This window comes from Aedes albopictus, chromosome 3, assembly GCF_035046485.1.
Source record: "Aedes albopictus strain Foshan chromosome 3, AalbF5, whole genome shotgun sequence".
Classification (NCBI taxonomy): domain Eukaryota; kingdom Metazoa; phylum Arthropoda; class Insecta; order Diptera; family Culicidae; genus Aedes; species Aedes albopictus.
In genome coordinates, this window is record NC_085138.1 from 173,863,403 (window position 1) to 173,875,463 (window position 12,061).

The 12,061-nt window shown below is 45.1% G+C and overlaps 1 protein-coding gene across 1 annotated transcript in view; it reads left to right on the forward strand.

Moving 5' to 3' along the window:
• LOC109433434 (lachesin) overlaps nt 1-12,061 on the forward strand; it is a 315,576-nt gene that overhangs the window by 124,287 nt on the left and 179,228 nt on the right. Inside the window, exon 3 of the mRNA XM_029862736.2 lies at nt 3,482-3,655. Within this exon, the coding sequence (XP_029718596.1) occupies nt 3,482-3,655 (174 nt within the window). The remainder of the gene's footprint in view (nt 1-3,481; nt 3,656-12,061) is intronic.

Here is a 12,061-nt window from a genome sequence, read left to right on the forward strand (position 1 = left end):
AGAGTACTGGAGCAATCCCAGAAGATATTGTCACTCTTCTGAGCACAGGACTCCAACGATGTTTGGTTATAACCATTTATCGTCGAAACGGCAACTCGTAATGGGCCCTCAAACGGACTGGGTAAGGAATAACAGCCAAACAGCAACATCATCGTACTCATCAAACTTACATGCGCAGAGTAAAAAAAATGAAAGCAACACAAATGCAATAAGTCTGATATGAAAGAGTTGAATACATTTAGGTACTGTACAAAGTAGATAGAAGAGCGAAGGAACGCCAAAGCCGCGATAGAACGAGTGAAAACACGAGGAGCCAAAACCGTAATTTGTCAGCGCTATTCGGCTCTCGAGAAGAAAGTGAAACGCTCATGCAGACGGGACAAAAGAGCATGGGCGGATTCCCACCCGAACCGCGATATTTCCGGACGACTGGATGCATGGCGTGTTAGTAAAGGTACCCAAAACGAGTGACTTGACTGCGATAATTGTTCTCAAAGTCCTCGCCTCTACGGCAAGACGCGAGCAAGCAAGATTCCGTGCCGGACGATCATGTGTGGGCCATATTGTCACGCTCCGTATCATTCTGGAGCAAATCAATGAATTCCAAGAGTCTCTCTACCTGGGTGTTCATTGATTACGAAAAAGCTTCCGACCGTCTCAATCACGGAAACATGTGGGAAGCCCTCAGGCGCAAGGGTCTCCCTGAGAAAATCATCGGCCTCATTGAAGCACAATACAGGGCATTTCGTGCAGAGTACTGCACAACGGTGTTTTGTTCGATACCATCTGGGTCGTTGCTGGATTGAGGCAAGGATGTATCCTATCATCGCTACTGTTCCTCATCGTAATCGACGAGATCCTGGTAGGTGCGATTGACTGTGAACCAAATCGTGGATTGTTGTGGCAGCCCATTACCATGGAACATCTAAATGACTTTGAACTGGCTGATGACGTTGCTCTCCTAGCTCAACGGAGCTGCAGAGCAAGCTCGATCATCTTGTCAATCGCTCCTCAGCGGCAGGTCTTATCATCAATGTCAACTAGACCAAATCGTTGGATGTAGACACGGTCAACCCTTCCAGCTTTACGGTTGCTGGGCAATCTGTGGACAATGTTGAAAACTTGCCAATAGGTATCTTGGTAGCCGAATGGCGGCCGATGGCGGCACCAAGATCGACATAGGTGCACGGGTCAAGAAGGCGAGGGCTGCTTCTGCGAGTTTAAGAAATGTATGGAAAAACAACCAGATCAGTTGACGCACCAAAATCCGAATTTTTAACTCGAACGTGAAATCTGCGCTGCTTTACGTCAGTGAAACCTGGTGCGTATCAGTGGAGAACACGCAACGGCTGCAGGTCTTCATCAATGCCTGCAGTTCGTGCATGGTGGCCTCACAATTGGATCTCCAACGTGGAGCTCATCGTCGATGTCATCAAAAGCCGATAGCAACAGATATTCGGGAGCGAAAGTGGAGGTGGGTCGGCCACACTCTACACAGGGGCGGAAACAAAATCTGCAAGCAAGCGTTAGACTGCAGCCCAGCAGGAACCCAGAAGAGGCAGATCCAGAGGCTCATGGCGGCGCAGCCTCAACAACGAAATCAAGCAATTCGACAGAAATTTGACTTGGACACAGGTCAAGGCGATGGCTGGCAATCGCCCAGGATGGAAATCTTTCAATTCGGCCCTCTGCACCACCGGGGGTGCCCAGGACTGAAATATCAACATCACTGTACAAAGTGTAAGTGTAGCTTTCAATTGCAAATTGCACACGTCTAATGCCCCATTTGACAATAGGGTTGTAAATTTGGTTAAGAGGTTCAGAGGTATTACTATCACAGTCAATGGAATTTAATTTCTAAAAAGGGTCCCAACGGAAAAAGCGGAAGCATGGGTCCCTGCGAGAATCAAACTGTTATAAATAGGTACAAAATTTGCGCGGAAAGGCGCTATTGTAGGAGTACAAACACTATAGTAACATTGTTTAGTCCAATAGACTAGAAGAGGTTCGTAGAACCTTTATAAAGCCAAAATAATAGGTATAAAGCTTTATGATAGCCGGGGCCCGTGGCGTAGTTGGTCACACGTTCGCTTCATATGCGGATGGTCATGGGTTTGATTCCCAGCCCCGGCACTTGCAATTTTTCGTCAGTTGCTTCTCCCCCGAGAGCAACTGACACTGACCCTCTTCTGAGCCCCATGGCTCAAACGGACTCGGATATTTGGACATCGGCGAACTGCTACTCATAATGGACCCCCAATCGGACTGGAAAGGAACAACGGCTCATCCTTGTGCTCATCATTCTACTAGGTATAAAGTAGAAAAGTGAAAGCAGCAGAAAGGCAACCAGTTCGATAAAGTAGAATAGTATCTAGGCGCTGTACATAATGTAAGTACAGCTGTCAATTGAAATTGCTCACGTAGTGCCCCAGTGGACAATAGAGCTGTAAATAAGGTTAAGTGATTAAGAATAAAAAAAAAAGCTTTATGATGATTCTGGAAACCTCTACAAAACTAATTGGTCATCAAAATGTTTATTTTGAATAAGAAGCCAGATGATTTTCTCTACCACATCACATACAAATTTTGGGTTTAACTTTCAAATGCTTATTCTGCTAACTCACTATTTTTCAGATGTGCCTCTATTATATTAAGCACTGTTTCATTTAGAGAGTTCGTTGCACACAGCACAAACGTACGATGCGATACGAACTGAACTTGTTCTGATGTGACGTTACTGCCTGGTAGTGATTAATGCTTAACGACATTTCCATTTCAAGCGTTCAAGATCCATTTCACCGAATACAATAGCCATTTTCTGTACACCTGATTAAAACAAACCTTCCTTCGTGGACGCAAACGGGTTGTCTTTAGCTACCTTTGTTGTTCAAATAGCGACCAGCGTAACCAAATAAATACCCCTTCTAGTGCCAACTCACTGCAAATACTTTGTCAGTGCCTTCCAGCTGGGAACAAAAATTCAATTTACACACAAAAGCAGCAAGACAGAAAATTACAATGGTTATAATGGTTGCGCAGGATTGGAACAAAAGCAGGGAAAAATGAGAAGTAAAAAAGAAAGTTCTTCCCTGTAGAGAAGGAAGCAGTAAAAAGTGAGCTTGCTGCTTATTTTCCATGGATTCGTGGCTCGTTGGGAAGCGAGCTTTTTCCTCCGGCGAAGCTCTGTAAAAATGCATCGAATGAAACACCGACAAAGATTAAGATACAATATTTAACTCGCAGACGTTGCATTCGCCCGGGTGTAATTATTTTCGTTAGGTGTAGAAGTAATTACAGAAAACCTGTCAGCTGCTCCTGTTCCTGGATCTGAAAGCTGAACCTGGCTCGTTTCCCATCCGATCCCCATCCTATCGGTTCCTCTGAAGTCACGATGAGGCTCCTAAGACACCGTGTTTTAAAAGATGAATCGCCGCCTTGCCTCTTGTTTTTACATCAGAATTTGTTTTTCTTTCATTTGCAGTCCCTCCGGACATTATTAACGAAGAGTCGTCGGCAGATATTGCCGTACAGGAAGGAGAGGATGCCACTATTGTGTGCAAAGCGGTTGGCCATCCCACGCCCCGGGTCACCTGGAAACGAGAGGACGGTGAATATATGCTGCTTCGAAAACCACAGAGCCGGGAGCTGATAAAAGGTAAATCGACACCGGTTGATTGTTTCTCAGTGAACGCAATTAGTGTAATTTGAGCGCGTTGAGATGGCAGTGGGTGATTGCCAATTAGTGCAGCAATTTTGGGTGTGTTTACAACAGATTGAAATATAACTTATCGGCAAGCGGGCAAGAAGATATTTGCAAATGCTTCCTGGAAATAGCACCTTTGACTCCCGGGCTATTCCGGAGATCAAAATAAACTAACTGCAGGATCCTCAAATTCCACTAACAATGCTGGAAACGAAATTAATTTTCTGCGAAAGCCTTAGATAATTTCACAAGAATTTCGACAATTAAAAATATCCAACAATCTAATAAACAACAACCCTATATCACTCTCACAAAGACTGGCAACTCTTGCGGAAACTTGGAACTTTTGCGGAGGTTGCCAACTCTTTGTTTTTCATACGAAACATTTTGCAGATGACATATTATTCGACAACGATTGGCAAAATAATTCCAATGTTGCTTGCATACATATGCGAATTCTTCGGAAATATTTTCAGCTTTGCCGGAAGCTACGATTTTGTTTATCTCATGCGACCAGGTAAGGTAGAATGAAAATATATCGAGAAATTTGAAAGTAAAATTCTTGGACCTCCATATCCTCCACCCATACCTCTCTTGTCCACCCAGGAAGCAAATCAAACCCAATCGAACAGCCGGTACCCAGCATTCCGTTCCGTAGTGGGTCAGTTTTGTGTGAGAGGGGCCGCGCCGTTTGCTCGTGGAAAAAAGTTCAATGCAAATAGATTTTTCGAAACAATTTTCCAGAAATAGCAAAATCCTAGTCCCCATTGCACTGCCGACGACGACGGTTGGCGTCATTTTACCATAAACGAACATTCCGCACACCAGCCAGCCAGTAGCGATGGTGTGGGTACCACTAGTACCCACCCAATAACCCGCAGTAGTGCCAAGCAGTAAGCAAACAACCAACCAACAACGGGTGATGCGGAAGGTAAGCATAGCATTGCTCAGGCAAATGGTGCACTGTGGGTAAATGAAAACATGGGAAAAATAAGCGTACAACCAAAAATAAGCGCAGTCTTCTGATTTTTATTTACATTGTAAAAGAAAACTGATTTTGTTGGTGTTTTAAGAATGCCGTATACAGGGTGCGAGCGGTCATTAGGTACTAGTCTTTAAACAGTAGCAACACCTTAATGCACTGTAATATAATGTCAAATGCAAGGCACTGGAGACAACTTTGGAACTGAAGTCGACATTACGTATTTGCTTGCGTATTTGTCATAGAGTGCCAACACATAGTTGGAGTAATAGGTACAGTATTAAGGGTAAATGTAATATAGGTACAGTATTAAGGGGCAAGTGAGAATCCGGGGCAAGTGAGACCTTCTTCTTCTTCTTCTTCTTCTTGGCGTAACGTCCTCACTGGGACAAAGCCTGCTTCTCAGCTTAGTGTTCTATGAGCACTTCCACAGTTATTAACTGAGAGCTTCCTCTGCCAATGACCATTTTGCATGTGTATATCGTGTGGCAGGCACGAAGATACTCTATGCCCAAGGAAGTCAAGGAAATTTCCTTTACGAAAAGATCCTGGACCGACCGGGAATCGAACCCGTCACCCTCAGCATGGTCATGCTGAATAACCGTGCGTTTACCGCCTCGGCTATATGGGCCCTGAGAGACCTACAGCTATTATTTTTATTATTATCTATTTTTTAAGGCAAACATTCTTCGTGGAAAATATAGGCACCACACTAACAGATACTTTGAATACAAAAATTGTTATTGTTTCCACCATAAAGAGACCATATATGTTATTGTTGTTCATACACCATTTTCAATTCACTAAGTGAGATTAACGCACTCTACTACATTCGTCGTTTAAAAAAAGAATAACAAATAAAGTTGAACTTTTCCAGTTTAAGGATAACATTTGGAGTGCTTGCAAATTATTTCAAGCAAAAAAGATGTAATTTATTTTCATTTATTATCTTTATTTAACTGCTCTCACTTACCCCAGTGCATTTCAGCATCTGGGGCAAGTGAGACCTATGAGAGTAAACAAACACAATTTCATAGTTTGATCAAACTTTCTTTAGCCTAAGTCGAAATTTAGACAAAATTGAAGTAAAAATCGGCCTTAAGTAATCAATCGTTGAATTATACTTAATTACTTCTATTTTGATGATGAAGCTATTGTTTAGAATGATGATGTCTTGGGTAAAACTTTTTTTTTCGAAACCAACTATTTTTCACATTTTCGTTTATTATTCTATTTTTTTTTGTTTTTCGCTGCAAAATGAGTGTTTCTGAGTGTTAAGGAACCGTCCATAAAGTATAAAAATTAGGAAAACGACCTATTCAAATTTTACGATTTAAAAAATCTTCATAATTTTACGATCATTAAGTAAAATTATGTTAGAGAAACCATAAAATCACTCTTTGGCGAGCGTTCGTGCGAGACAGTCGCATCTTTTCGTTCGTCCGGTTTGTCTCCCGATACTTTTCAGTTCGGTGGCTTTTTCCGTGCTAGTGTTTCCAAGTGATCAAGTTATTAAGTGATAATCCCTAGTGGGACGCGTGCGGTTGGCTAGGCCACAAATTTTGCCGCAAAAGTTCGTTTGGTTTGAGTAAAGTTCACGTTTTCATTATATCACGTGGCGCATTGATATTTTTTCGAGCACAACAGTGCAGCACCCCCCGCATACCGCGCCGCTCGCGCGGCCGTGATCGGGTTCTTCCAGTGAGTACCCAAGCTCATCGTCGTCGACAGCAGCAGCCCACCGAGAGAAGAGCAGAGAGCGTTCAACCGCGCGCCGCGCGCCTCCTCCCAGTGCGGGCGATCCCATCGCTTGGACCTGTCGTCGTCGAGCCTCTGTTTTAGAGCACAAAGCTAAGTATTCAAAGTTACCCCTCGTTGTTCCCTCCTCTCCACTGTCTCTTTGATTAGATTTAATTTGGTATATAAGCAGTTTTTTTTCCTTTTTTTCCTCACTTTCCCTGTACAGTTAATTTTGTCCCTTGTTTTTTGATTATTTCGTCCCCGTGATAAGTGTTAGTTTAAGATTTTTGAGTGCCCCGTGGTGGTAGTTAGCTGCCACAATGGGCGATGACAATGATGGCGGGGGTACGTCGTACCACATCAGCGAAGCTTTGTTATTGGCATCGGATTGCTCGAGCCAACAAGGCGATATAAATGCTAACCCCTTTGTCTCCCTTCACCCTGCTGCTTCTCCAATGGACACCAACAGCAAATCTGTTTCCACGTCCCCCCGCCTCAAGGCCTACCCTCCCGACTTTGGCGGGCCATATGTTGTTTTCTTCCGACCCAAAGGCAAGCGTTTGAACACCGTTCAAATCAGCAAGGATCTGACTAAGCGGTATTCTTCCGTTGTCTCCATTGACATGGTCGGTACAGCTAAGCTTCGGGTGACAGTAGGCGACCGAAAACACGCTAATGAGATTGTGGCCTGCGAGTTGTTTACACTTGAGTACTTCGTTTACCTACCGAGCGCGTCGATAGAGATTTCGGGGAAGGTCGCCGACGCATCTTTGACCTGCGAAACGATCATGCAAGGCTGTGGTCGTTTCCATAACCCTTCTCTACCTCCTGTCCAGATACTGGATTGCCGGCAACTGCATTCGGTATCCCAGGAGGGCGAGAAGAAGGTTTACACACCATCTGAAGAATTTTGTGTGACCTTCTCCGGATCTGCATTACCAGATCTGCTAGTGATTGGCAAACTTCGGCTACCTGTGAGGCTGTATGTACCGAAGGTAATGAATTGCATCAATTGCAAGCAGCTGGGCCACACCGCCCAGTACTGCAGCAATAAACCTCGCTGTGCAACATGCGGGGAGAAACATGTGGACGGTGCGTGTAAAACGCCGCCCAAGTGTGTTTATTGTGGTAGCGACCGTCCACACGATCTCAATGTTTGCCCGAAGTACATACAGCGAAAACAACATCAAAAACGATCGTTGCAGCAGCGTTCAAGGCGAAGCTACGCCGAAATGCTGAGACAAGCTGCTCCGGTCGTTGAATCACGCAACATCTACTCGTCTTTGTCTCTCGATGATCAGGGCTCTGACTCTGAGGTCGGGGACGGGGTTCCCTTTGTTTTTAAGGGTGAAACGAGGAAACGGGTGAGGCTCCAGAGACCCACCAAAAAACCTCGGAATCTGCCTAGCAGTGACCCCCAACCCACCGTGACAAATTCTAAGAGTGTTAAGAAAGGCGCCAAACGTTCACCTCCTGGATTCAAAATCCAAGATGAACGAGACTTTCCTTCGCTCCCGGGAACATCAAAAATCCCAGATGTCCCAATTTTTTCGACTTCTCAGCCAGAGGGACAGCATTCGGAGAACCAGGAACAACCCCTTGGTGCTCCGATGTTCACGCTTTCTGGCATCGTAGACATCATCCTTAACTTCTTTAATGCTTCTGACTCAGTGAAGAGCATTGTCAAAGCACTTCTTCCTTGTGTGTCTCCTCTTTTGAAGCAGTTGGCTTCTAAAATGCCCCTCCTTGCGACATTCGTATCTTTCGATGGCTAATTTAATCACCGAGGTCGAAGATATGATTTCTGTGCTACACTGGAACTGTCGTAGTATCGTACCAAAATTAGACGCTTTCAAGTTTTTAGTTAACAATTTACAATGCGATGTTTTTGCGCTATCCGAAACATGGCTGACACCCGATGTAACCTTACCTTTTTCCGATTTCAACATTATCCGTCTTGATCGGTCCGACTCGTACGGAGGGGTGCTTTTAGGGATCAAAAAGCAACACTCATTTTACAGAGTCGATTTTCAACCGATGACAGGCATCGAAGCCGTCGCATGTGAGGTGACTATCCGAGGTAAAACCCTCAGTGTTGCCTCCATATATCTTCCACCGAGAACTGCGATATCTCGCAGGGATCTCGCCCACATCTGCTCGTTTATGCCTGAGCCACGGCTGCTCATGGGGGATTTCAACTCCCATGGTACAGGCTGGGGGGAACTGTACGATGACAGCCGTTCAACTTTGATATATGACCTCTGCGACGACTTCAACATGACAATTTTGAACACCGGAGAAGTTACGCGAGTGGCACCTCCAGCTAAAGATGGCCGTCCTAGAGACAGCCGATTAGACCTCTCAATTTGTTCGAGCTCACTATCGCTGGAGTGTACATGGAAGGTTATCCAGGATCCCCATGGTAGTGATCACCTTCCGATCGTTGTTTCTATTTCCAATGGTTCACGTCAACCTCCATCTATCGACATTTCCTACGACCTCACGAAACACATTGACTGGGGAAAGTACGCGGAAGCAATTATCGACGGTGAGCAATCGGTAGAAATTCTTCCACCGCGGGAAGAGTATCAGTTTCTATCAGAACTGATCATCAGTAGCGCGCTTCAGGCACAACGTCGGCCAGTTCCAGGTCCGTCGGTTCGCAGGAAACCCCCCAATCCGTGGTGGGATAGCGAGTGTACAGAAATCTATCGCGAGAAGTCCGCTGCGTTCAAAGAGTTTCGGAAACGCGGTTCGGTCGAAAACTTCAAGCGGTACACTGCCCTTGAAGGCAAGTTTAAGAACTTGATCAAGGCGAAGAAAAGCGGTTACTGGCGTCGGTTCGTCGAGGGTTTATCGCGCGAGACATCAATGAGAACTCTTTGGAACGTCGGGAGAAGAATGCGTAACGCGTCGTCGGTAAACGAGGATCGAGAAAGCTCTCCTCGGTGGATTCTCAAGTTCGCAAAAAAAGTTTGTCCAGATTCCGTACCCGTGGAGCGAATAATTCGTGATGTTTCCGAGGATAGGGACGACATGGATAGGCCGTTTTCGATGGTTGAATTCTCACTTGCTCTTCTTTCATGTAACAATTCCGCTCCAGGAATGGATCGCATTAAGTTCAACTTGCTTAAAAACCTCCCCGACGTCGCTAAGAGGCGCTTGTTGAACTTGTTCAATCAGTTCCTGGATAACAACATCATTCCGGATGATTGGAGGCAAGTGAGAGTGATAGCTATTCAAAAACCCGGGAAACCCGCGTCAGATCATAATTCGTACCGTCCAATCGCGATGTTGTCTTGTCTACGGAAGTTGTTGGAGAAGATGATTCTCTTTCGACTGGACAAATGGGTTGAATCGAATGGCATGTTGTCTGATACACAATTTGGTTTCCGCAGAGGCAAAGGAACGAACGACTGTCTTGCGTTACTTTCTTCAGAAATTCAGCTTGCCTTTGCTCAAAAACAGCAAATGGGCTCAGTGTTTTTGGATATTAAGGGAGCTTTTGATTCAGTTTGTGTCGATGTTCTCTCCGACAAACTACACGAAAGTGGCCTTTCACCAATTTTGAACAACTTTTTGTATAATTTGCTGTTTGAGAAGCAGATGAGTTTTGCTCATGGCGACTTGACAGTTTCACGAATTAGCTACATGGGTCTCCCCCAGGGTTCATGTCTTAGCCCCCTTCTTTACAATTTTTATGTTAGAGACATAGATGATTGTCTCATGGAAAATTGCACGTTAAGACAGCTTGCGGATGACTGTGTTATTTCTATAACGGGATCAATAGCAGTCGATCTGCAAGGACCACTACAGGATACTTTGGACAATTTGTCTACTTGGGCTCTCAAGCTGGGTATCGAATTCTCTCCGGAGAAAACTGAGATGGTTGTCTTTTCTAAAAAACACAAACCGGCAAAGTTTCCGCTCCATCTGATGGGTAAGACAATCACTCATAGTATGTCTTCTCAATATCTCGGCGTCTGGTTCGACTCCAAATGCACTTGGGGGAAGCACATTGTGTATCTGATACAGAAATGCCAAAAGCGAATCAACTTTATGCGAACTATTACCGGAACATGGTGGGGAGCACATCCGGAAGATCTGATCAGGCTGTACCAAACAACCATTCTGTCGGTTTTAGAATACGGTAGCTTTTGTTTTCAATCCGCGGCGAAAACACACTTGCTGAAGCTTCAACGGGTTCAGTACCGTTGTCTTCGGATCGCGTTAGGTTGCATGAACTCAACTCACACTATGAGTTTAGAGGTACTCGCTGGCGTACAGCCTCTGACAGACCGCTTTGCGGAGTTATCGTTCCGGTTCCTCATCCGATGCGAGGTTGTGAATCCATTGGTCATAGAAAATTTCGAAAAGCTGCTCGAACAGAACCCTCAAACTCGTTTTATGAGTGTGTACTACTGGTACATGACGCTGGAGGTAAGCCCATCTCCGGTTAACACCAATCGTGACAACTTCTCAAACTTCGACAGCTCCTCAGTGGATTTTGATCTCTCTATGAAGGAGGAGATCACCGGTATTCCGGAATCTTTTCGTTCCGTAGGTATTCCACAGATCTTTGCAAGTAAGTTCGGGCATGTTAGCGGGGACAGACAGTTCTTCACAGACGGTTCGAAAACCGATGATTCGAGTGGTTTCGGTGTCTACAACGAATTTCATAGCGCCACCTACATGCTTCAAAAGCCATGTTCGGTATACATTGCTGAGCTAGCGGCTATATACTACACCTTAGAGTACATTCGCACTCTTCCACCTGAGCACTACTTCATTTTTACCGACAGTCTTAGCTCTCTGGAGGCTGTTCGGTCAATGAAACCGATGAAGCACTCAGCGTACTTCCTGAATGGAATACGCCAAGTCTTGAGTGCTTTGTCCAAACGCTCATACATCATCACCATAGCTTGGGTCCCTTCACATTGCTCAATTCCGGGCAATGAGAAAGCGGACTCTCTGGCTAAGGTGGGCGCTAGCGGAGGCGATATTTACGAGCGTCAAATCGCCTTCGACGAATTTTTTGCATTGGCCCGTCAGGAGACCTTGATCAGCTGGCAACACAAATGGAGAGATGGAGAGATGGGTAGATGGTTGCACTCCATCATTCCACAGGTGTCGAAGAAGCCATGGTTCAAAGGGTTGGATTTAGGCCGCGATTTCATTCGTGTAATGTGTCGGCTGATGTCCAACCACTATTTGTTGAATGCACATACCTTCCGTATTGGGCTCTCAGAAAGCAATCTCTGTGTCTGTGGCGTGGCTTACCAGGATATCGAACATGTCGTGTGGGGATGCGATGAGTATCGTGAGGTCAGATCTGAGCTGCATGAAATTCTCCGGGTCCGAGGAAAACAACAGAAACCCGTTAGAGAAGTGTTGGCAGGACTTGATTTGGAATACATGAACCTGATTTACCAGTTTTTGAAACGTGTTGATGTAAGAGTTTGATGTAGTACGTTCCTTGTTTTCGTTGTCTGCCTTTTGGTTTTGTTGTTCGACCCTGTCTGTCGTCGCCCCCCTTCCGTTTGTCCTCTTCTTGTCGTTGTCTACCAATAAAGTCCTTTCTTTTTGGTTCCGTTACAGATATGGACAATTTGTCCCATCAATGTTTTTAGTATAAG